Source organism: Oncorhynchus gorbuscha, linkage group LG09, assembly GCF_021184085.1.
Source record: "Oncorhynchus gorbuscha isolate QuinsamMale2020 ecotype Even-year linkage group LG09, OgorEven_v1.0, whole genome shotgun sequence".
In the NCBI taxonomy this organism is placed as follows: Eukaryota; Metazoa; Chordata; class Actinopteri; order Salmoniformes; family Salmonidae; genus Oncorhynchus; species Oncorhynchus gorbuscha.
Window position 1 is genome coordinate 99,515,347 of NC_060181.1, and position 23,099 is coordinate 99,538,445.

The window sequence follows — 23,099 nt, forward strand, 5'->3', positions numbered from 1 at the left end:
AGGTTAGAGGGACTGTTGGTCTGTAGCAGAACAATACAGGTTAGAGGTTAGAGATAATGTTGGTCTGTAGCAGAACAATACAGGTTAGAGATAATGTTGGTCTGTAGCAGAACAATACAGGTTAGAGATAATGTTGGTCTGTAGCAGAACAATACAGGTTAGAGGGACTGTTGATCTGTAGCAGAACAATACAGGTTAGAGGGACTGTTGGTCTGTAGCAGAACAATACAGGTTAGAGGGACTGTTGGTCTGTAGCAGAACAATACAGGTTAGAGGGACTGTTGGTCTGTAGCAGAACAATACAGGTTAGAGGGACTGTTGGTCTGTAGCAGAACAATACAGGTTAGAGGGACTGTTGGTCTGTAGCAGAACAATACAGGTTAGAGGGACTGTTGGTCTGTAGCAGAACAATACAGGTTAGGGGTTAGAGGGACTGTTGGTCTGTAGCAGAACAATACAGGTTAGAGGGACTGTTGGTCTGTAGCAGAACAATACAGATTAGAGGGACTGTTGGTCTGTAGCAGAACAATACAGGTTAGAGGGACTGTTGGTCTGTAGCAGAACAATATAGGTTAGAGGGACTGTTGGTCTGTAGCAGAACAATACAGGTTAGAGGTTAGAGGGACTGTTGGTCTGTAGCAGAACAATACAGGTTAGAGGTTAGAGGGACTGTTGGTCTGTAGCAGAACAATACAGGTTAGAGGTTAGAGATAATGTTGGTCTGTAGCAGAACAATACAGGTTAGAGATAATGTTGGTCTGTAGCAGAACAATACAGGTTAGAGGGACTGTTGGTCTTTAGCAGAACAATACAGGTTAGAGGGACTGTTGGTCTGTAGCAGAACAATACAGGTTAGAGGGACTGTTGGTCTGTAGCAGAACAATACAGGTTAGAGGGACTGTTGGTCTGTAGCAGCACAATACAGGTTAGAGGGACTGTTGGTCTGTAGCAGAACAATACAGGTTAGAGGGACTGTTGATCTTAAGCAGAACAATACAGGTTACAGGTTAGAGATAATGTTGATCTGTAGCAGAACAATACAGGTTAGAGGGACTGTTGGTCTGTAGCAGAACAATACAGGTTAGAGGTTAGAGATAATATTGGTCTGTAGCAGAACACCTTTCTGGTAAGAAGAGGGCGGGGGCGTATGCCTTATGGCTAACGAGACATGGTGTGATCACAGAATTCCTCACAATCAAATGTAGACCGCATTATCTACCAAGAGAATTCTCTTCGATTTTAATCACAGCCGTATATATTCCCCCCCAAACAGACACATCGATGGCTCTTAACGAACTTTATTTGACTCTTTGCAAACTGGAATCCATGCAACCTGAGGCTGCATTCATTGTAGCTGGGGATTTTAACAAGGCTAATCTGAAAACAAGACTTCCTAAATTATATCAGCATATCGATTGCGCAACCAGGGCGGGAAAAACCTTGGATCATTGCTATTCTAACTTCCGCGACGCATGTAAGGCCCTGCCCCGCCCTCCTTTCGGAAAAGCTGACCACGACTCCATTTTGCTGATCCCTGCCTACAAACAGAAACTAAAACAAGAGGCTCCCACGCTGAGGTCTGTCCAACGCTGGTCCGACCAATCTGATTCCACACTCCAAGACTGCTTCCATCACGTGGACTGGGACATGTTTCGTATTGCGTCAGACAGCAACATTGACGAATACGCTGATTCGGTGTGCGAGTTCATTAGAACGTGCGTTGAAGATGTCGTTCCCATAGCAACGATTAAAACATTCCCTAACCAGAAACCGTGGATTGATGGCAGCATTCGCGTGAAACTGAAAGCGCGAACCACTGCTTTTAATCAGGGCAAGGTGACTGGTAACATGACCGAATTACAAACAGTGCAGTTATTCCCTCCGCAAGGCTATCAAACAAGCTAAGCGTCAGTATAGAGACAAAGTAGAATCTCAATTCAACGGCTTAGACACAAGAGGCATGTGGCAGGGTCTACAGTCAATTACGGACTACAAGGAGAAAACCAGCCCCATCACGGACCAGGATGTCTTGCTCCCAGGCAGACTAAATAACTTTTTTGCCCGCTTTGAGGACAATACAGTGCCACTGACACGGCCTGCAACGAAAACATGCGGTCTCACCTTCACTGCAGCCGAGGAGAGTAAAACTTTTAAACGTGTTAACCCTCTCAATGCTGCAGGCCCAGACGGCATCCCCAGCCGCGCCCTCAGAGCATGCGCAGACCAGCTGGCCGGTGTGTTTACGGACATATTCAATCAATCCCTATACCAGTCTGCTGTTCCCACATGCTTCAAGAGGGCCACCATTGTTCCTGTTCCCAAGAAAGCTAAGGTAACTGAGCTAAACGACTACCGCCCCGTAGCACTCACTTCCGTCATCATGAAGTGCTTTGAGAGACTAGTCAAGGACCATATCACCTCCACCCTACCTGACACCCTAGACCCACTCCAATTTGCTTACCGCCCAAATAGGTCCACAGACGATGCAATCTCAACCACACTGCAAACTGCCCTAACCCATCTGGACAAGAGGAATACCTATGTGAGAATGCTGTTCATCGACTACAGCTCGGCATTTAACACCATAGTACCCTCCAAGCTCGTCATCAAGCTCGAGACCCTGGGTCTCGACCCCGCCCTGTGCAACTGGGTACTGGACTTCCTGACGGGCCGCCCCCAGGTGGTGAGGGTAGGCAACAACATCTCCACCCCGCTGATCCTCAACACTGGGGCCCCACAAGGGTGCGTTCTGAGCCCTCTCCTGTACGCCCTGTTCACCCACGACTGCATGGCCACGCACGCCTCCAACTCAATCATCAAGTTTGCAGACGACACTACAGTTGAAGGCTTGATTACCAACAATGACGAGACTGCCTACAGGGAGGAGGTGAGGGCCGTCGGAGTGTGGTGTCAGGAAAATAACCTCACACTCAACGTCAACAAAACTAAGGAGATGATTGTGGACTTCAGGAAACAGCAGAGGGAACACCCCCTATCCACATCGATGGAACAGTAGTGGAGAGGGTAGCAAGTTTTAAGTTCCTCGGCGTACACATCACAGACAAACTGAATTGGTCCACTCACACAGACAGCATCGTGAAGAAGGCGCAGTAGCGCCTCTTCAACCTCAGGAGACTGAAGAAATTCGGCTTGTCACCAAAAGCACTCACAAGCTTCTACAGATGCACAATCGAGAGCATCCTGGTGGGCTGTATCACCGCCTGGTACGGCAACTGCTTTGCCCACAACCGTAAGGCTCTCCAGAGGGTAGTGAGGTCTGCACAACGCATCACCGGGGGCAAACTACCTGCCCTCCAGGACACCTACAGCACCCGATGTCCCAGGAAGGCCATAAAGACCATCAAGGACAACAACCACCCGAGCCACTGCCTGTTCACCCCGCTATCATCCAGAAGGTGAGATCAGTACAGGTGCATCAAAGCTGGGACCGAGAGACTGAAAAACAGCTTCTATCTCAAGGCCATCAGACTGTTAAACAGCCACCACTAAAATTGAGTGGCTGCTGCCAACACACTGACTCAACTCCAGCCACTTTAATAATGGGAACTGATGGGAAATGATGTAAAATATATCACTAGCCACTTTAAACAATGCTACCTAATATAATGTTACATACCCTACATTATTCATCTCACATGCATACGTATATACTGTACTCTATATCATCTACTGCATCTTTATGTAATACATGTATCACTAGCCACTTTAACTATGCCACTTTGTTTACTTTGTCTACATACTCATCTCATATGTATATACTGTACTCGATACCATCTACTGTATGCTGCTCTGTACCATCACTCATTCATATATCTTTATGTACATATTATTTATCCCCTTACACTGTGTATAAGACAGTAGTTTTGGAATTGTTAGTTAGATTACTTGTTGGTTATCACTGCATTGTCGGAACTAGAAGCACAAGCATTTCACTACACTCGCATTAACATCTGCTAACCATGTGTATGTGACAAATAAAATTTGATTTGATTTGAACAATACAGGTTAGAGGGACTGTTGGTCTGTAGCAGAACAATACAGGTTAGAGGGTAAAGGTTAAACCTATTGAGATACAATCTCTTTTGTAAGAAGAGACCTGTTTAATTGCATTGAGAGCAATCCCCTCGCTCCACTTGATAAGACTATGTGTACATCCCAAATGGCACCCTATTCCCTATAGTGCACTGGAACAAATTAGTGCACTACATAGGGTATTGGGTGACGTTTGGGATGTAATCTATATGCTTTTTGTGAGTCTGTTAGACAGGAAACAGCAGCTGTATTACCATGCTCTGTTTGGTGAAGCCCAGCACAGCAAAACTCTTCCCATCTGTCTTGTACTTCATCTGGTCCTGGTCAACTTTGGAGAAGGGGACGATGTCACTGCCATAACGATACCCTTTAGAGAGGAGAGGAAGAACAGAGGAAGAGTGAAGTTCTCCCTTTAGAGAGGAGAGGAAGAACAGAGGAAGAGTGGAGTTCTCCCTTTAGAGAGGAGAGGAAGAACAGAGGAAGAGTGGAGTTCTCCCTTTAGAGAGGAGAGGAAGAACAGAGGAAGAGTGAAGTTCTCCCTTTAGAGAGGAAGAACAGAGGAAGAGTGGAGTTCTCCCTTTAGAGAGAAGAGGAAGAACAGAGGAAGAGTGAGGTTCTCCCCTTAGAGAGGAGAGGAAGAGTGGAGTTCTCCCTTTAGAGAGGAAAGAGGAAGAGTGGAGTTCTCCCTTTAGAGAGGAGAGGAAGAACAGAGGAAGAGGTAAGTTCTCCCTTTAGAGAGGAGAGGAAGAACAGAGGAAGAGGTAAGTTCTCCCTTTAGAGAGGAGAGGAAGAACAGAGGAAGAGTGGAGTTCTCCCTTTAGAGAGGAGAGGAAGTACAGAGGAAGAGGTAAGTTCTCCCTTTAGAGAGGAGAGGAAGAACAGAGGAAGAGGTAAGTTCTCCCTTTAGAGAGGAGAGGAAGAACAGAGGAAGAGTGGAGTTCTCCCTTTAGAGAGGAGAGGAAGAACAGAGGAAGAGTGGAGTTCTCCCTTTAGAGAGGAGAGGAAGAACAGAGGAAGAGTGGAGTTCTCCCTTTAGAGAGGAGAGGAAGTACAGAGGAAGAGTGAAGTTCTCCCTTTAGAGAGGAGAGGAAGAGTGAAGTTCTCCCTTTAGAGAGGAGAGGAAGAGTGAAGTTCTCCCTTTAGAGAGGAGAGGAAGAGTGAAGTTCTCCCTTTAGAGAGAAGAGGAAGAGTGAAGTTCTCCCTTTAGAGAGGAGAGGAAGATGCTCTCATCCAGTCTCCATCTCACCTTGGAACCGTCCATGAACTTGTTCTACCAGTCAAAGGTTTCTTGACCCTTGTAAAAACGACTACTGAATGGATGGCAGGAACCTAGCCGTTTGAGACAACACTCGTATCACACACAGCTTTACTTCCTGATTTCTCTCACCTTGTATGGTGTCGTCCTTCTGTACCTCGGTCTCTTCGTCATCGTTCAGACAGTAAACTACATCTCTTTTTATGTCGTCTTTCTGGTGTGTCTGAGCATCTACCACCGACCACGACTTCCTGGGTCTCTCCTCACATACCTGCAAGGGTCAGACAGTCACTACACTAATTCACATCTTTCAGTTCCTGCTTCGGGGACAGTCTGTCAGAGTAATAAGATCAGACCCTCCCCGTCCCCTGGACGACACGTTCAGACCCTCCCCGTCCCCTGGACGACACGTTCAGACCCTCCCCATCCCCTGGACAACACGTTCAGACCCTCCCCGTCCCCTGGACAACACGTTCAGACCCTCCCCGTCCCCTGGACAACACGTTCAGACCCTCCCCGTCCCCTGGACGACACGTTCAGACCCTCCCCGTCCCCTGGACAACACGTTCAGACCCTCCCCGTCCCCTGGACAACACGTTCAGACCCTCCCCGTCCCCTGGACGACACGTTCAGACCCTCCCCGTCCCCTAGACGACACGTTCAGACCCTCCCCGTCCCCTAGACGACACGTTCAGACCCTCCCCGTCCCCTAGACGACACGTTCAGACCCTCCCCGTCCCCTAGACGACACGTTCAGACCCTCCCCGTCCCCTAGACGACACGTTCAGACCCTCCCCGTCCCCTAGACGACACGTTCAGACCCTCCCAGTCCCCTAGACGACACGTTCAGACCCTCCCCGTCCCCTAGACGACACGTTCAGACCCTCCCTGGTAAACAGTAGTGCACTGAATAGGGTGCTATTCAAGAGACAGTGATACTCTACTTACTGCTTTGTAGCCAACAATCTTGATGGCCAGAGAGCTGCCGATGGTCAGAGTACAGGGCCAGGCCATGGGTCTCTTCTCAACACGTTTAAACACAGACAACTTCTCTATAGCATCACTGCAAGACAGAGAGGAGAGAAGACTGTCAGAGCAGGACAACCTCAGTCTATGTGTGGCATTAGAATATAGCCTCAAACTCAGAGCTTTGTCCCAAATGACTCCCTATAGCGCCCCTCTACCACCCTGTAGTCCCCCTCTACCACCCTGTAGTCCCCCTCTACCACCCTGTAGGCCCCTCTACCACCCTGTAGGCCCCTCTACCACCCTGTAGGCCCCCTCTACCACCCTATAGCCCCCCCACCACCCTATAGCCCCCTCCACCACCCTATAGCCCCCCTCCACCACCCTATAGCCCCCCTCCACCACCCTATAGCCCCCCTCCCTCCACCACCCTATAGCCCCCTCCCTCCACCACCCTATAGCCCCCTCCACCACCCTATAGCCCCCTCCACCACCCTATAGCCCCCCACCACCCTATACCCCCCCCCCCCCACCACCCTATAGCCCCCTCCCTCCACCACCCTATAGCCCCCCTCCCTCCACCACCCTATAGCCCCCCTCCCTCCACCACCCTATAGTCCCCCCCCCACCACCCTATAGTCCCCCCTCCACCACCCTATAGTCCCCCCTCCACCACCCTATAGCCCCCCTCCACCACCCTATAGCCCCCCCCTCCACCACCCTATAGCCCCCTCCACCACCCTATAGCCCCCCCCACCACCCTATAGGCCTGCCCCACCACCACCCTATAGGCCCCCCCACCACCCTATAGCCCCCCCCCCCCACCACCCTATAGCCCCCCCCACCACCCTATAGGTCCCCCCACCACCCTATAGGTCCCCCCTCCACCACCCTATAGGTCCCCCCTCCACCACCCTATAGGCCCCCCCCACCACCCTATAGGCCCCCCCCCCACCACCCTATAGGTCCCCCACCCCACCACCCTATAGCCCCCCCGCCACCACCCTATAGGTCCCCCCACCACCCTATAGGTCCCCCCACCACCCTATAGGTCCCCCCCCACCACCCTAGGCCCCCCTCCACCACCCTATAGGCCCCCCTCCACCACCCTATAGGCCCCCCACCACCCTATAGGCCCCCTCCCCCACCACCCTATAGCCTAGTGGTTAGAGCGTTGGACTAGTAACCGAAAGGTTGCAAGTTCGAATCCCAGAGCTGACAAGGTACAAATCTGTCGTTCTGCCCCTGAACAGGCAGTTAACCCACTGTTCCTAGACCAGTTAACCCACTGTTCCTAGGCCAGTTAACCCACTGTTCCTAGGCCGTCATTGAAAATAAGAATTTGTTCTTAACTGACTTGCCTAGTAAAATAAAGGCAAATGAAAATAGCCCTCCCCCCACCACCCTATAGGTCCCCCCCCCCCCACCACCATATATCCCCCCTCCACCATCCTATATCCCCCCTCCACCACCCCATAGGTCCTCTCTAGTACCCTATAGCCCCCACCCCTCCAGGTCCCTCTACCGCACTATAGGCCCCCCACCACCCTATAGGCCCCCCCTCTACTACCCTATAGCCCCCCTCCACCACCCTATAGCCCCCTCCACCACCCTATAGCCCCCCTCCACCACCCTATAGGCCCCCTCCACCACCCCATAGGTCCCCTCCACCACCTTATAGCCCCCTCCACCACCCTATAGCCCCCTCCACCACCCTATAGGTCCCCTCCACCACCCTATAGCCCCCTCCACCACCCTATAGAACCCCCCCTCCACCATCATATAGGTCCCCTCCAGGTCCCCTCCACCAACCTACAGCCCCCCTCCACCACCCCATAGGTCCCCTCCACCACCCTATAGCCCCCTCCACCACCCTATAGGTCACCTCCACCACCCCATAGGTCCTCTCTAGTACGCTATAGCCCCCCACCCCTCCAGGTCCCCTCTACCACACTATAGGCCCCCCCACCACCCTATAGCCCCCCCTCCACCACCCCATAGCCCCCTCCACCACCCTATAGGCCCCCCCTCCAATAGGGCCCCCCTCCAATAGGGCCCTCTACTACCCTATAGGTCGTAGAGGGGCCCTATTTGGAGGGGGGCCTATCCACCACCCTATAGGCCCCCCTCCAAATAGGGCCCCTCCACTACCCTATAGCCCCCTCCCCCACCCTATAGGTCCCCTCTACTACCCTATAGCCCCCCCACCCTATAGCCCCCCCCCTCCCTATAGGTCCCCTCCACCACCCTATAGGCCCCCTCTCTCCTATAGGCCCCCTAGAACCCCCTAGACCACCCTCCAGGCCCCCTTAGACCACCCTCCAGGTCCCCCTAGACCACCCACCAGGCCCCCTCCAGGCCCCCTAGACCACCCTCCAGCCCCCCTCCAGGCCCCCTAGACCACCCTCCAGGCCCCCTAGACCACCCTCCAGGCCCCCACGCCAGCCCCCCCCTCCAGGCCCCCTAGACCACCCTCCAGGCCCCCTAGACCACCCTCCAGGCCCCCTAGACCACCCTCCAGGCCCCCTCCAGGCCCTGGTCAGAAGTACAGCACAATATAAGGAATAGGGTAACATCTGGATTGCAGACCCCAGTGACTTCCTACCTGAAGGTGTAGACTTCCTCCAGACCGTCCTCTTCATCCAGAGACATCATGACCTGCTTGGTCATCTCCAGCCCCTGCTGCTGCTCTCTGGACAGAGCTTTACCCCCGTGAGGGGGGTTGGAACCCCCTCCATCTACAGGGAAGGGTAGGCTGGAGGAACAGAGGTTAAGGGGTCAGTTTGGAGTCATTCCGTGGCTGTCCAAAAGTACTGCATTATACAGGAAACATGATGCCATTTCAGATGAAGCATTGAGTCATTGTAGATGCACTCAATGCTTCCATGATATACGACAAGCCATTCGAGATCTCTACAGTAGAATAACACATAGACACACAAGAACTGCAGAGTGATGCCGGCTCTCTTCAGGTTGCCTATGATAATGTCCAGCTGGTCAGGACTGCTCGGTGTGTTCAGGTCTGTGAGCATGACGATGTTCAGACGCTCATATTTCTTCCCCCTGAAGAACAGTCAAACAGAACAGAGTTACATAGGAAACATGATCACCCATGGACCAAATCAGAACACAGTAGCTCCTCCAATGGGGTGCTTGTTGTCATCTACAATCATTCTGGTGACACTTTACTTGACACCCAGCGACATAACCTGTCATAACAGCTGATACCAGCCTATTGCCATGAGGTCATAACACTCACGACCCATATATTTACACCTGTTGGGCCATAAAACAACGCAATATATGTCACGTCAGACCAAAGGACATATTTCCACCGGTCTAATGTCCATTGCTCGTGTTTCTTTGGCCCAAGCAAGTCTTGTCTTCTTATTGGTGTCCTTTAGTAGTGGTTTCTTTGCAGCAATTTGACCATGAAGGTCTGATTCACACAGTCTCCTCTGAACAGTTGATGTTGAGATGTGTCTGTTACTGGAACTCCATGAAGCATTTATTTGGGCTGTAATTCTGAGGCTGGTAACTCTAATGAACTTATCCTCTGCAGCAGAGGTAACTCTGGGTCTTCCTTTCCTGTGGAGGTCCTTGTGAGAGCCAGTTTCATCACAGCGCCTGATGGTTTTTGCGACAGCACTTGAAGAAACGTTCAAAGTTCTTGAAACGTTATGGTTTGACTGACCTTCATGTCTTAAAGTAATGGACTGCCGTTTTCTCTTTGCTTATTTGAGCTGTTCTTGCCATAATATGGACTTGGTCTTTTACTAAATAGGGTTATCTTCTATTTACCAATCCTACCGTGTCACAACACAACTGATTGAGTCAAACGCATTAAGGAGGAAAGAAATTCCACAAATGAGCTTTTAACAAGATACACCTGTTAATTGAAAAGCATTCCAGGTGGCTACCTGGAATATATTTTGATTTGTTTAACACTAACACTTCCATATGTGTTACTTCATAGTGTTGATGTGTTCATTATTATTCTACAATGTAGAAAACAGTAGAAATAAAGAAAAACCCGTGAATGAGTAGGTGTGTCCTAACTTTTGGCTGGTAGTGTATGTGTCATGACAGTGTTATGACCATATAAGTTACGACAAGTTATGTCAGCTGTTATGACATTGTGACATGGTTATGACGCTGGGTGTCAGGTAAAGTCTCACCATAATATATTGATTAGATGTTCTTATCCAGTCTCCCCATAATATATTGATTAGATGTTCTTATCCAGTCTTACCCTAATAATATATTGATTAGATGTTCTTATCCAGTCTTACCCTAATAATATATTGATTAGATGTTCCTATCCAGTCTTACCATAATATATTGATTAGATGTTCATATCCAGTCTTACCATAATATATTGATTAGATGTTCTTATCCAGTCTTACCCTAATAATATATTGATTAGATGTTCTTATCCAGTCTTACCCTAATAATATATTGATTAGATGTTCTTATCCAGTCTTACCCTATTAATATATTGATTAGATGTTCTTATCCAGTCTTACCATAATATATTGATTAAATGTTATTATCCAGTCTTACCCTAATAATATATTGATTAGATGTTCTTATCCAGTCTTACCCTAATAATATATTGATTAGATGTATCCAGTCTCACCATAATATATTGATTAGATGTTCTTATCCAGTCTTACCCTAATAATATATTGATTAGATGTTCTTATCCAGTCTTACCCTATTAATATATTGATTAGATGTTCTTATCCAGTCTTACCCTCATAATATATTGATTAGATGTTCTTATCCAGTCTTACCCTCATAATATATTGATTAAATGTTCTTATCCAGTCTTACCCTAATAATATATTGATTAGATGTTCTTATCCAGTCTTACCCTATTAATATATTGATTAGATGTTCTTATCCAGTCTTACCATAATATATTGATTAGATGTTCCTATCCAGTCTTACCCTAATAATATATTGATTAGATGTTCCTATCCAGTCTTACCCTAATAATATATTGATTAGATGTTCTTATCCAGTCTTACCATAATATATTGATTAGATGTTCCTATCCAGTCTTACCATAATATATTGATTAGATGTTCCTATCCAGTCTTACCCTAATAATATATTGATTAGATGTTCCTATCCAGTCTTACCATAATATATTGATTAGATGTTCTTATCCAAAGCCACTTACAGTGATGCATGTATAACTTTTTTGGGGGGATAGTGGGAATTGAACGCACTCTCCCCGCATTGCAAGAGCCATGTTCGACCAACTGAGCTACAGAAGATTTGCTTGAGTAAGCCAATTTGGTGTTCTATTATCAAAGTAGAGATATTTTGTTTCACTTTCACACAGAATGATCTAGCTATGTTAAACAGATTACTTACAGAGTTTCGTTCTGAAGCAGGTCCATGCATACAACTAGAGCATCCAGCCCTGAGCCAACAGGGGTTAAGGAAACAAGTCAGTCCGTTAACAGTTAATCCAGGTCAAATACAGACCTAACGGTTCTGACCACGGCCTAACAGCAGAAACATTTATTTTGCACGTTGCCTATTAAATGACTAGCATAAAATAACTGAAATGTGTATATATATATGGTTTAAAAACACCATGTCAACAGTGCTGTCTACTGAAGGAGTGAGCTGTGGTCAGTCAAAGGAAGGATACAGTCAGCCTGTTGACTCCCAGGGTGCACATCATTCTGGATCTCTTCCAGCAGCTCAAAGTTTGGGATCATGAGTTGGCGGTGTACTGAGATGTTCTGGTACTGGTCGTCTTTAGCTAGGTTGTTCTTAGTGTTGTCTGACCCAAACAGCACCAGACCCAGCTCATCTTTGTTCTCAGCAAACACCTACAGGAAAGACAGTCCCAAATGACAGCACATTCCTTACATGTCGCACTACCTCTGACCAGGGCCCAGGATTCTCTAAGTGGGGCCTGCAGAGGTACGGCAGAGGGTTCTCTAAGTGGGGCCTGCAGAGGTACGGCAGAGGGTTCTCTAAGTGGGGCCTGCCGAGGTACGGCAGAGGGTTCTCTAAGTGGGGCCTGCAGAGGTACGGCAGAGGGTTCTCTAAGTGGGGCCTGCCGAGGTACGGCAGAGGGTTCTCTAAGTGGGGCCTGCCGAGGTACGGCAGAGGGTTCTCTAAGTGGGGCCTGCCGAGGTACGGCAGAGGGTTCTCTAAGTGGGGCCTGCCAAGGTACGGGCAGAGGGTTCACTAAGTGGGGCCTGCCGAGGTACGGCAGAGGGTTCTCTAAGTGGGGCCTGCCGAGGTACGGCAGAGGGTTCTCTAAGTGGGGCCTGCCGAGGTACGGCAGAGGGTTCTCTAAGTGGGGCCTGCCAAGGGACGGCAGAGGGTTCTCTAAGTGGGGCCTGCCGAGGTACGGCAGAGGATTCTCTAAGTGGGGCGTGCCGAGGTACGGCAGAGGGTCCAGTGCTTATTTTTTGGCCAAGGGATCCATGGAATAACTTTAGGGTGTATTATAGTATTATTAATCTACAATGTATGTTCTTAACCCTGGGGAACAATTTTTTATTTTTGTAATTCTTTGCCTCATGGCAAAATGTGTAGATTTGAAGGATATTAGCCTGAAAACCGCAACATTCTCTCCAATGCCAAGATCCTTTTAAAAATGTTCCTTCCCAGGGCTCGAGACTTGGTTTGTCTGGCCATGCACAACCAAAGTCATAGTAAACGTACTTGTATTTTATCTCACTCAAGTTGTGTTCGAATTGAGAGGGTCCCTGATGTATTTTCTATCACAAAAGGGGTCCCACCCCAAAACGTTTGAAAAGCCCTATTCTAATGGCTAGAAAAGAGAGTGTCACGATCCAGGACCTCTGGCTGTGTTCCAAAATGTGCACTTGTCCTGTTCTGTCAAGGGTGGTGATCTTCCACGAACACCTAAGAGAGATACGGTCTAGTATAGGAGAACACAGAGCGCTTATAATCAGCTAGATTTTAAACTTACGTGCATTTATGCTAGCTAGCTACGTCTGTTTACATTGTAGCCAATGAGCAGTGTGAGCAACTAGTGCTAGCAATTCAGTGAACAAAGGTATTTTACAGATGATCCCTGAATTCCATAAATGACAGAAAATACACACATCAAAATATAAATCCAAAATGCAAGTAGAAAGTAAAAACACAAGACATTTATCAGTAATAAGGTCCTCCATCAGCTTCCTTAATTACCCAGAACAAACACATTTAAAAACATTTTTGAAGATCAGTCCACAAATAAGGTGAAAGAAAACTCAAAGCTGATTTACCTAACTCAGTAGAGACCAAAGGGATTCATAGAGTTATCCATCCCTGAGACCAGGGGTGGTAACTCGTACGTATATAGTTAGTAAAGATGTTAGGTACAATGGGACGTTTTGTAGAAGGGCTTTATAAATGAAAACATAGCTATGCACCAACTTCCTGGTAGAGAATGCAGTGATGACAGAGAGCCAACCAACTTCCTGGTAGAGAATGCAGTGATGACAGAGAGCCAACCAACTTCCTGGTAGAGAATGCAGTGATGAGTACTAAAATTGTCACCTGTAATAAAGCTCAGTGCGCTATGATAAACTACATATAATAGCTTTAATAAAGTGGCAGCTGTGTTCATATAGATGATGTCACAGTCTACATATGGTCCCACAGTTGACAGTTAATGTCAGAGCAAAAACTAAGGCATGAGGTTGAAGGAATTGTTGGAGACAGGATTTAGAGACAGGATTTTGTTGAGGCACTGATCTGGGGAAGGGTACCAATACATGTTTGCAGTATTGAAGGTCCCCAAGAACACAGTGGCCTCCATCATTCTTAAATGGAAGAAGTTTGGAACCACCAAGAGTCTTCCTAGAGCTGGCCACCAGGCCAAACTGAGCAATCGGGGGAGAAGGGACTTGGACAGGGAGGTGACCAAGAACCCAATGGTCACTCTGACGGAGCTCCAGTTCCTCTGCGAAAATGGGAGAACCTTCCAGAAGTAAAACCATCTCTGCAGCACTCCACCAATCAGGGCTTTATGTTAGAGTGGCCAGAAAGAAGCCACTTCTCAGTAAAAGGAACATGACAGCCTGCTTGGAGTTTGCAAGAAGGCACCTAAAGGACTCTCAGACCATGAGAAACAAAATTCTCTGAGCTGATGAAACAAAGATTGAACTCTTTGGCCTGAATGCCAAACATCACATCTGGAGGAAACCTGGCACCATCCCTACGGTGAATCATGGTGGTGATAGCATCATGCTGTGGGGATGTTTTTCAGTGGCAGGGACTGGGAGACTAGTCGGGATCAAGGGAAAGATGAACGGAGCAAAGTACAGAGAGATCCTTGATGAAAACATGCTCCAGAGGGCTTAGGATCTCAGAATGGGGCGAAGGTTCACCTTCAAACAGGACATTGACCCTAAGCACACAGCCAAGACAGCACGGGAGTGGCTTCTGGACAAGTCTCTGAATGTCCTTGAGTGGCCCAGCCAGAGCCTGGACTTGAACCCGATCAAACATCTCTGGAGCGACCTGATAGTAGCTGAGCAGCGACGCTCCCCATCCAACCTGACAGAGCTTGAGAGGATTTGCAGATAAGAATGGGAGAAACTCCCCAAAAACAGGTGTGCCAAGCTTGTAGCGTCATACCCAAGAAGACTGGAGGCTGTAATCACTGCCAAAGGTGCTTCAACAAAGTACTGAGTAAAGGGTCTGAATTCATATGTATTTATCTGTTATTTTACCAGGTAAGTTGACTGAGAACACGTTCTCATTTAGAGCAACGACCTGAGGAATAGTTACAGGGGAGAGGAGGGGGATGAATGAGCAAATTCTAAACTGGGGATTATTAGGTGACCGTGATGGTAAGTGCGATGTTTTTTAATTTTTTTATAAAGAAGCAACATTTTCAAAAAAAAATGATTTTGCTTTGTCATTATGGGGTACTATGTGTAGATTGGGGGGGGGGGGGGACAAACAAATGAATACATTTTGGAATAAGGCTGTAACCTAACAAATGGTGGAAAAAGTTAGGGGGTACATTCCGAAGGTACTGTACATTGAGCACGGTTATATAGTTATGTTAATGTAATAGTTTGTTTACATGCTTTGCAATAACAATGATTTCCCTAATAATCCTGTTTACATTGACACATCTTAAACCAGGCTCCCTGATGGGACTTTGACAAATACAGAAAATCACCAATAAAAACAAACTTGTTATTTTTGTGAAGACTATTTGATTCTGAGTTCGGGCACAAAGTTAGTGAAAACTATTTATAAATATGCACCCCCGCCTGAACTCACTTCACTCACGCATAAGAGGGAGGCTACCCAGTGCTAGAAAATGTGCAGCTCAAATACACCACTGGAACCCTGATTAAGATGTTCACGTCCTAATAATTTAAAAGATTGCGCAGAAAACCAGGTGTTTAAAATCGGCATACGCTTACCTTGATTTTGACCATACGACAATTAAGATGGTGTCCGGTCAGAGTACGGTGTTTATAATACCGCCAATACTCTGCCTTCTGACAATCAGTTTAAATATTGAATTATTAGTGTATATATATATATTCATTGAGTTCTAACCAGAATGACAAGTAACAGAATGGATTCTCAGTACCTGTTCGTGAATTAAGTTGACAATCAGAAGCATTTTATGTGGTGTCCTCTCACAAACTCCTTAGTCTGCTGCTACATTGTTGTGGACATATGGTAAGGTTTCACCCCCTTCTTCGCCCCAATTTCACGATATCCAATTATTATCCAATTTACCCCATTCTTCACCCCAATTCCGAACTTGTCTTATCGCTGCAACTCCCCAACGGGCTCGGGAGAGGTGAAGCTCGAGTCATGCGTCCTCCGAAACATGACCGGCCAAACCGTGCTCCTTAACACCCGCCCGCTTAACCAATGAGTCAGAGTTCAACTCACAACCGAAGTCAGCCTACAGGAGCCCGGCCCACCACAAGAAAACACTCCCCTAACGTGGACGACACTTGGCCAATTGTACGCCACTGTATAGGACTCCCGGTCACGGCCGGTTGTGACACAGCCTGGGATTGAACTCAGGTCTGTAGTGACGCCTCAAGCACTGCAGTGCCTTAGACTGCTGCGCCACTCGGGAGGGACAGGTAAGCTTTTATGCATTGTGCTGAATAACAAAATCTGAAATAGTGAAATAAGCTATTTTACTTAGTGTTTAAGGAGGATAAATAGCCAGAACAGTGGTGTTTCACTGTGGAGCTTTAACTGCATTAGGACTGCTGGTGTTTACTTTCCAATGGGAAGGTTTGCATTGTGATACATTTATACAACTATAACACTGATGCATATGATTACATGACACTGATGTTCACGATAGCTTGGTTTTACATTCCCCTTATCCATTAATACTGTAACTAATGTTGATAGGCGATGTGATGCAATACAACTAGATTAGAAGGCCTAGACTTCTTCATCCTAATGTAAGCTAAATGCATTGGATTACACTGGCATATTATAAAGAGGAACATATTCACTGTAATTATATGCATGCATATCAAACAGGAATATATATTAAATGAATACACCATTGTAATATTATGACTGTCTCTCTCCCTGCAGGGGATTAGACAGATGAACTGCAGCCCCCAGATGCCCCAGCCTCCATGGGGAGACATCAACACTTGCAGTTTTTAATGATATTAACCCATTTATCGGTTTCCTGTATCTGTGCATGAATCCTTAAAACACAGTCCATGAGAACGGAACCATTTTTTATTTAAGAACGCAGTCCATTGTAGTTTCCTTAGTCGTATGTACAGGAAGGATACACATGGTCCAATGAAATGCAGGTTCGGGTTAACCCTAACCTAACTTGCAGGTTCCTTCTCGACAATGCAACAATAAATAAAAGACCATTCGAAACATAATGTAAATGGCTCAGTAGAATCAACCTTTTAGCATCCCCAGTTAAGGGACATAAAGGAGATGAACATTGAACAGACTGTTCTGTATTTGAGGGCAAATGAAGTCATGACAGCCACAGGTTTTTGTTTTATCCCTTCACTAACCCCTCATTCAACTCCACGTGGTCTCAATTATAGATGATGAATCGCTGAATATGGTGTTTGTGCTGGGCAGGAATAAAAATGTGCACACAGTGTAGTACCTTGGGGAAGAAACCATTTGCCTAATTAAATAAAATTGTTTTTAAAAATTTGCTTCACATGTTACAATGAGCTGACAATTCTGCATGATCAAGAATAACGTGTGGATCTACTTCTAACATAGTGATGATGCACACTGCTGAATAAACTCCTGGGCTAGAGTGTTTTTCCTGGTGGATGGGAGGTTCCCAAGTTCTATACATCTGTCCTGGTGACCAGGAACCAGGAAGAGCTTGCCTGCTAGATAGACATCATCGCATCTGACGAGCTAACTTACCTAAGCTAACGGCTGATAAAACCAGTGACTAAACATTTGAATTCAAAATGTATATGAAAGTAAATTAACATCATTTGGTGAATAAATAACTGTAATACTTAGTTTGCCATAAATTCACTCGTTTGGGGAACTGGTGATTCTCTCTTTCTCCCCTTACCCATCTGTCTATCGCCTCCTTTGAATTCCATGCTGTCACAGTTACTAGCCCTTTCAAGCTTAACATCCTTATCATTTATCGCCCTCCAGGTTCCCTCGGAGAGTTCATCAATGAGCTTGATGCCTTGATAAGCTCCTTTCCTGAGGACGGCTCACCTCTCACAGTTCTGGGCGACTTTAACCTCCCCACGTCTACCTTTGACTCTTTCCTCTCTGCCTCCTTCTTTCCACTCCTCTCCTCTTTTGACCTCACCCTCTCACCTTCCCCCCTACTCACAAGGCAGGCAATACGCTCGACCTCATCTTTACTAGATGCTGTTCTTCCACTAACCTCATTGCAACTCCCTCCAAGTCTCCGACCACTGCCTTGTATCCTTTTCCCTCTCGCTCTCATCCAACACCTCCCACACTGCCCCTACTCGGATGGTATCGCGCCGTCCCAACCTTCGCTCTCTCTCCCCCGCTACTCTCTCCTCTTCCATCCTATCATCTCTTCCCTCCGCTCAAACCTTCTCCCACCTATCTCCTGATTCTGCCTCCTCAACCCTCCTCTCCTCCCTCTCTGCATCCCTTGACTCTCTATGTCCCCTATCCTCCAGGCCGGCTCGGTCCTCCCCTCCCGCTCCGTGGCTCGATGACTCATTGCGAGCTCACAGAACAGGGCTCCGGGCAGCCGAGCGGAAATGGAGGAAAACTCGCCTCCCTGCGGACCTGGCATCCTTTCACTCCCTCCTCTCTACATTTTCCTCCTCTGTCTCTGCTGCTAAAGCCACTTTCTACCACGCTAAATTCCAAGCATCTGCCTCTAACCCTAGGAAGCTCTTTGCCACCTTCTCCTCCCTCCTGAATCCTCCGCCCCTCCCCCCTCCTCCCTCTCTGCAGATGACTTCGTCAACCATTTTGAAAAGAAGGTCGACGACATCCGATCCTCGTTTGCTAAGTCAAACGACACCGCTGGTTCTGCTCACACTGCCCTACCCTGTGCTCTGACCTCTTTCTCCCCTCTCTCTCCAGATGAAATCTCGCGTCTTGTGACGGCCGGCCGCCCAACAACCTGCCCGCTTGACCCTATCCCCTCCTCTCTTCTCCAGACCATTTCCGGAGACCTTCTCCCTTACCTCACCTCGCTCATCAACTCATCCCTGACCGTTGGCTACGTCCCTTCCGTCTTCAAAGAGCGAGAGTTGCACCCTTCTGAAAAAACCTACACTCGATCCCTCCGATGTCAACAATTACAGACCAGTATCCCTTCTTTCTTTCTCTCCAAAACTCTTGAACGTGCCGTCCTTGGCCAGCTCTCCCGCTATCTCTCTCTGAATGACCTTCTTGATCCAAATCAGTCAGGTTTCAAGACTAGTCATTCAACTGAGACTGCTCTCCTCTGTATCACGGAGGCGCTCCGCACTGCTAAAGCTAACTCTCTCTCCTCTGCTCTCATCCTTCTAGATCTATCGGCTGCCTTCGATACTGTGAACCATCAGATCCTCCTCTCCACCCTCTCCGAGTTGGGCATCTCCGGCGCGGCCCACGCTTGAATTGCGTCCTACCTGACAGGTCGCTCCTACCAGGTGGCGTGGCGAGAATCTGTCTCCTCACCACACGCTCTCACCACTGGTGTCCCCAGGGCTCTGTTCTTGGCCCTCTCCTATTCTCGCTATACACCAAGTCACTTGGCTCTGTCATAACCTCACATGGTCTCTCTTATCATTGCTATGCAGACGACACACAATTAATCTTCTCCTTTCCCCCTTCTGATGACCAGGTGGCGAATCGCATCTCTGCATGTCTGGCAGACATATCAGTGTGGATGACGGATCACCACCTCAAGCTGAACCTCGGCAAGACGGAGCTGCTCTTCCTCCCGGGGAAGGACTGCCCGTTCCATGATCTCGCCATCACGGTTGACAACTCCATTGTGTCCTCCTCCCAGAGCGCCAAGAACCTTGGCGTGATCCTGGACAACACCCTGTCGTTCTCAACTAACATCAAAGGTTCATGCTCTACAACATCCGCAGAGTTCGACCCTGCCTCACACAGGAAAGGTTCTAATCCAGGCACTTGTCATCTCCCGTCTGGATTACTGCAACTCGCTGTTGGCTGGGCTCCCTGCCTGTGCCATTAAACCCCTACAACTCATCCAGAACGCCGCAGCCCGTCTGGTGTTCAACCTTCCCAAGTTCTCTCACGTCACCCCGCTCCTCCGTTCTCTCCACTGGCTTCCAGTTGAAGCTCGCATCCGCTACAAGACCATGGTGCTTGCCTACGGAGCTGTGAGGGGAACGGCACCTCAGTACCTCCAGGCTCTGATCAGGCCCTACACCCAAACAAGGGCACTGCGTTCATCCACCTCTGGCCTGCTCGCCTCCCTACCACTGAGGAAGTACAGCTCCCACTCAGCCCAGTCAAAACTGTTTGCTGCCCTGGCCCCCCAATGGTGGAACAAACTCCCTCACGACGCCAGGACAGCGGAGTCAATCACCACCTTCCGGAGACACCTGAAACCCCACCTCTTTAAGGAATACCTAGGATAGGTTAAGTAATCCCTCTCACCCCACCCCCCCCCTAAGTTTTAGATGCACTATTGTTAAGTGACTGTCCCACTGGATGTCATAAGGTGAATGCACCAATTTGTAAGTCGCTCTGGATAAGAGCGTCTGCTAAATGACTTAAATGTAAATGTAAATGTAAAGAGAATGAAAAAGTATGCTCCCCATGCTTGATTTGTTTTCCAGACCTCCAAAGTACGCTTATAGACACGTCTCCAGTACAGGACTAACTGACAGACGTCATGCATAAATGTGCGCGACTTTTGGCTGCAGTAAGAAAGCCGTCACCATCTACGCCCATTCAACATAGCCTATATTTATGTTTCAGTTACTTCAAAATAAAACTTTGGGCTCTCATACACGCTCTAGACAGAACACAAGTACGCATTTTGTAACAAAGCCACAGTTTCTTTATAAAAATAATCACAATAATGTTTACTTGATTGCTTGCTTCCTCCCTTGTCTCCTTCTCAAATGACATTGGAGTAAAAGATCTGAGTTTCCTCTCCTCTGATCTTCTCCTCCAATTGGTTTCGAGAAGGATGCAAGGCGAGAGGACATGAGGAATCTAGGAAATACAATTGGAGATTCACCCACAGAATCAGAGAGAGTACCTGGCGCTGAACAAACTTCTGGATGACTTTCTTGGCCTGTTGGAAGGGCGGTTCCTGTCCCGGGGCAGAGTTGGACATGGACAAACCCACATCCAGACACAGAACCAACGCTGTCTAGTTTAGCAACACAGAGAGGACATACTTTTAATTATTCAAATACAATACACATACTGATGTTGTGTTCTGACTCATAGTTAGTAATGCATGTAGCCTGCAGCAGTTAGACCCCTCCTTGAGAGCAACATGCTGTCTTTGTTTGGGAGAACACAATGGCAAGACCCACTTATCTCCAGAAGGGGCGGGTTTACAGACACTAACACATTTCCTGGGCTGTATTCATTACACCGATTCTGTTGGAAAACGGAATGACGAAGGACCTACTTAAATTCTCTCAAGTTTTAATGTCACATACACAAGTACAGTGAAACGCCTTCCTTTAAAGCTCTAAACCCAACAGTGCAGTTGCAAAACTCCTATGGTGTATTTACGCCAATTCTATTGCGAAACGGTTTACTTCAAACCGAGTTTTTATTGACAAATTCAGGTAGCTAAGAACTTCCCCGTATCGTTTCAGTTTGGTTGTTAAACGACAAAAAGGTTTCCATCGCAAGACGTAATGAATACACCCCTGAATTGACGTGAAGACATAGTGAGAGATGTAGCCATAGCGTAAACCACCAAAATCATCACAAACAACTAAACTCCACGGTGAATGACTTCCTTCACTAGTCCACTAGTTAACAAACTAATGGAACAATTCACTACTAAAATGTAAGGACTAGCATGTAGATATAATTTATTATTTAATAATTATCTACAGTTCTTGAACATAAATAAATAATAGCTTGCAAGATATGAGTCAGTAAAACTCGAAAGACTTGCCTTCGCTGAACGCGCCATCTTGATTCCCTTTCCCTCGCTTTTTAATGAGTCCGGAGGGGAAGCAAACGTAAGGTGGGAATGGTTCCTATACAAAAATGTACTTTTCCGCTTAAATGTTCATGTACCGAATAAAAATCTAAAATTCAATGGGTTTCCATCGCAGTTTTGTCACAAAACTACTCTGGTTTTGGCTCATGCGTTCTATGCAACATTTTGCCAATTCAGTGCGGGTAGGCGCTGTGAGTAGGTTAGTATACACGATAATATTTTGATGTGTCAAACCGCAGTTCAGCATCGATCATCATGTCACCAGAATAAGACCCTCATCATTGTACTTTCACCACCATGTGAAGTTCATTGTGAGTCATTTAATCTGTAGCCTAATAAACAGCAAGATTTCCCAAATCCTAGTGAGAGGACCACACACCATATCATCCACTGACTCCAAATTTCCTTCGATATGATGGTTATTATATCAATATTTACACATTGAGGCATTTCCACCGCAATTCCTCGCATAATTTATTTTACAGACACAAATAGATTCCAACATAACATTATCTGTCAGCGTTTATAAAATTCCAACACTCTTCACCACCTCCACATAGGAGATTTGCTGTACAGCCCCATGCAACCTCTTTCACTCTAACAGGGCACTCTGGGAATTCAGGAATATGATCCCGACCACAGTTGAAACTTTTTACATTCACGGACTCTAAAATAACACATACCTACCGTCTGCAAAGACTTGGCACATGGACAAATTATTACACTTCTTTGCATTAGACCAGGTTTAACTTTACAGAGGGTGATAAATACACATCAAACATCAATAATACTGATAAACTTGGATCCTTTTCCCCATTCTCCTTACGGGTGAAGTCACTGCATTAACTACTCCTGGAATTTCTTACCTAATATATTGATTATAAATGTGCATCGGGACGGCAGCGAACCGGTGCCCTGCTCTGAAAATCTAAACTGTCCACTTCATGCGTCGATCATTTCGACGCAATAATTTATATTATTGGACTTCACTGTCGTCACTTCACTCATCTTTCTCGCTAACTGTACTCGACGTGCTTTCAACTTCAAACTACACTTCTGCTTCCCTCCTTCCTCCCACTACCCCGCATTGGCACGTTTCAACCAGCGCGTCAAGGTTTGACAATAAAAATGTAAAGTGTTTTGTCGCCACCAGCTGTACCTATAAGAGAA

General features: G+C 47.1%; 1 protein-coding gene across 2 annotated transcripts in view; it reads right to left on the reverse strand.

Moving 5' to 3' along the window:
• Positions 1-22,947, reverse strand: part of xrcc5 (X-ray repair complementing defective repair in Chinese hamster cells 5) — a 38,631-nt gene extending 15,684 nt beyond the window's left edge. The window contains exons 1-9 of one of the 2 annotated variants that reach the window (XM_046363966.1): positions 22,796-22,947; positions 21,000-21,113; positions 11,943-12,126; positions 11,660-11,708; positions 9,215-9,337; positions 8,880-9,029; positions 6,257-6,371; positions 5,441-5,579; positions 4,308-4,420 (exon numbers count right to left, since the gene is read on the reverse strand). In XM_046363966.1, coding sequence (XP_046219922.1) covers positions 4,308-4,420; positions 5,441-5,579; positions 6,257-6,371; positions 8,880-9,029; positions 9,215-9,337; positions 11,660-11,708; positions 11,943-12,126; positions 21,000-21,077 — 951 coding nt within the window. In that variant the 5' untranslated portion in view covers positions 21,078-21,113; positions 22,796-22,947. Of the gene's footprint in view, positions 1-4,307; positions 4,421-5,440; positions 5,580-6,256; positions 6,372-8,879; positions 9,030-9,214; positions 9,338-11,659; positions 11,709-11,942; positions 12,127-20,999; positions 21,114-21,881; positions 21,996-22,795 lie in introns of those variants that run through there. The other variant, XM_046363964.1, reaches the window with a different exon arrangement.
• Positions 22,948-23,099: the final 152 nt, after the last annotated feature.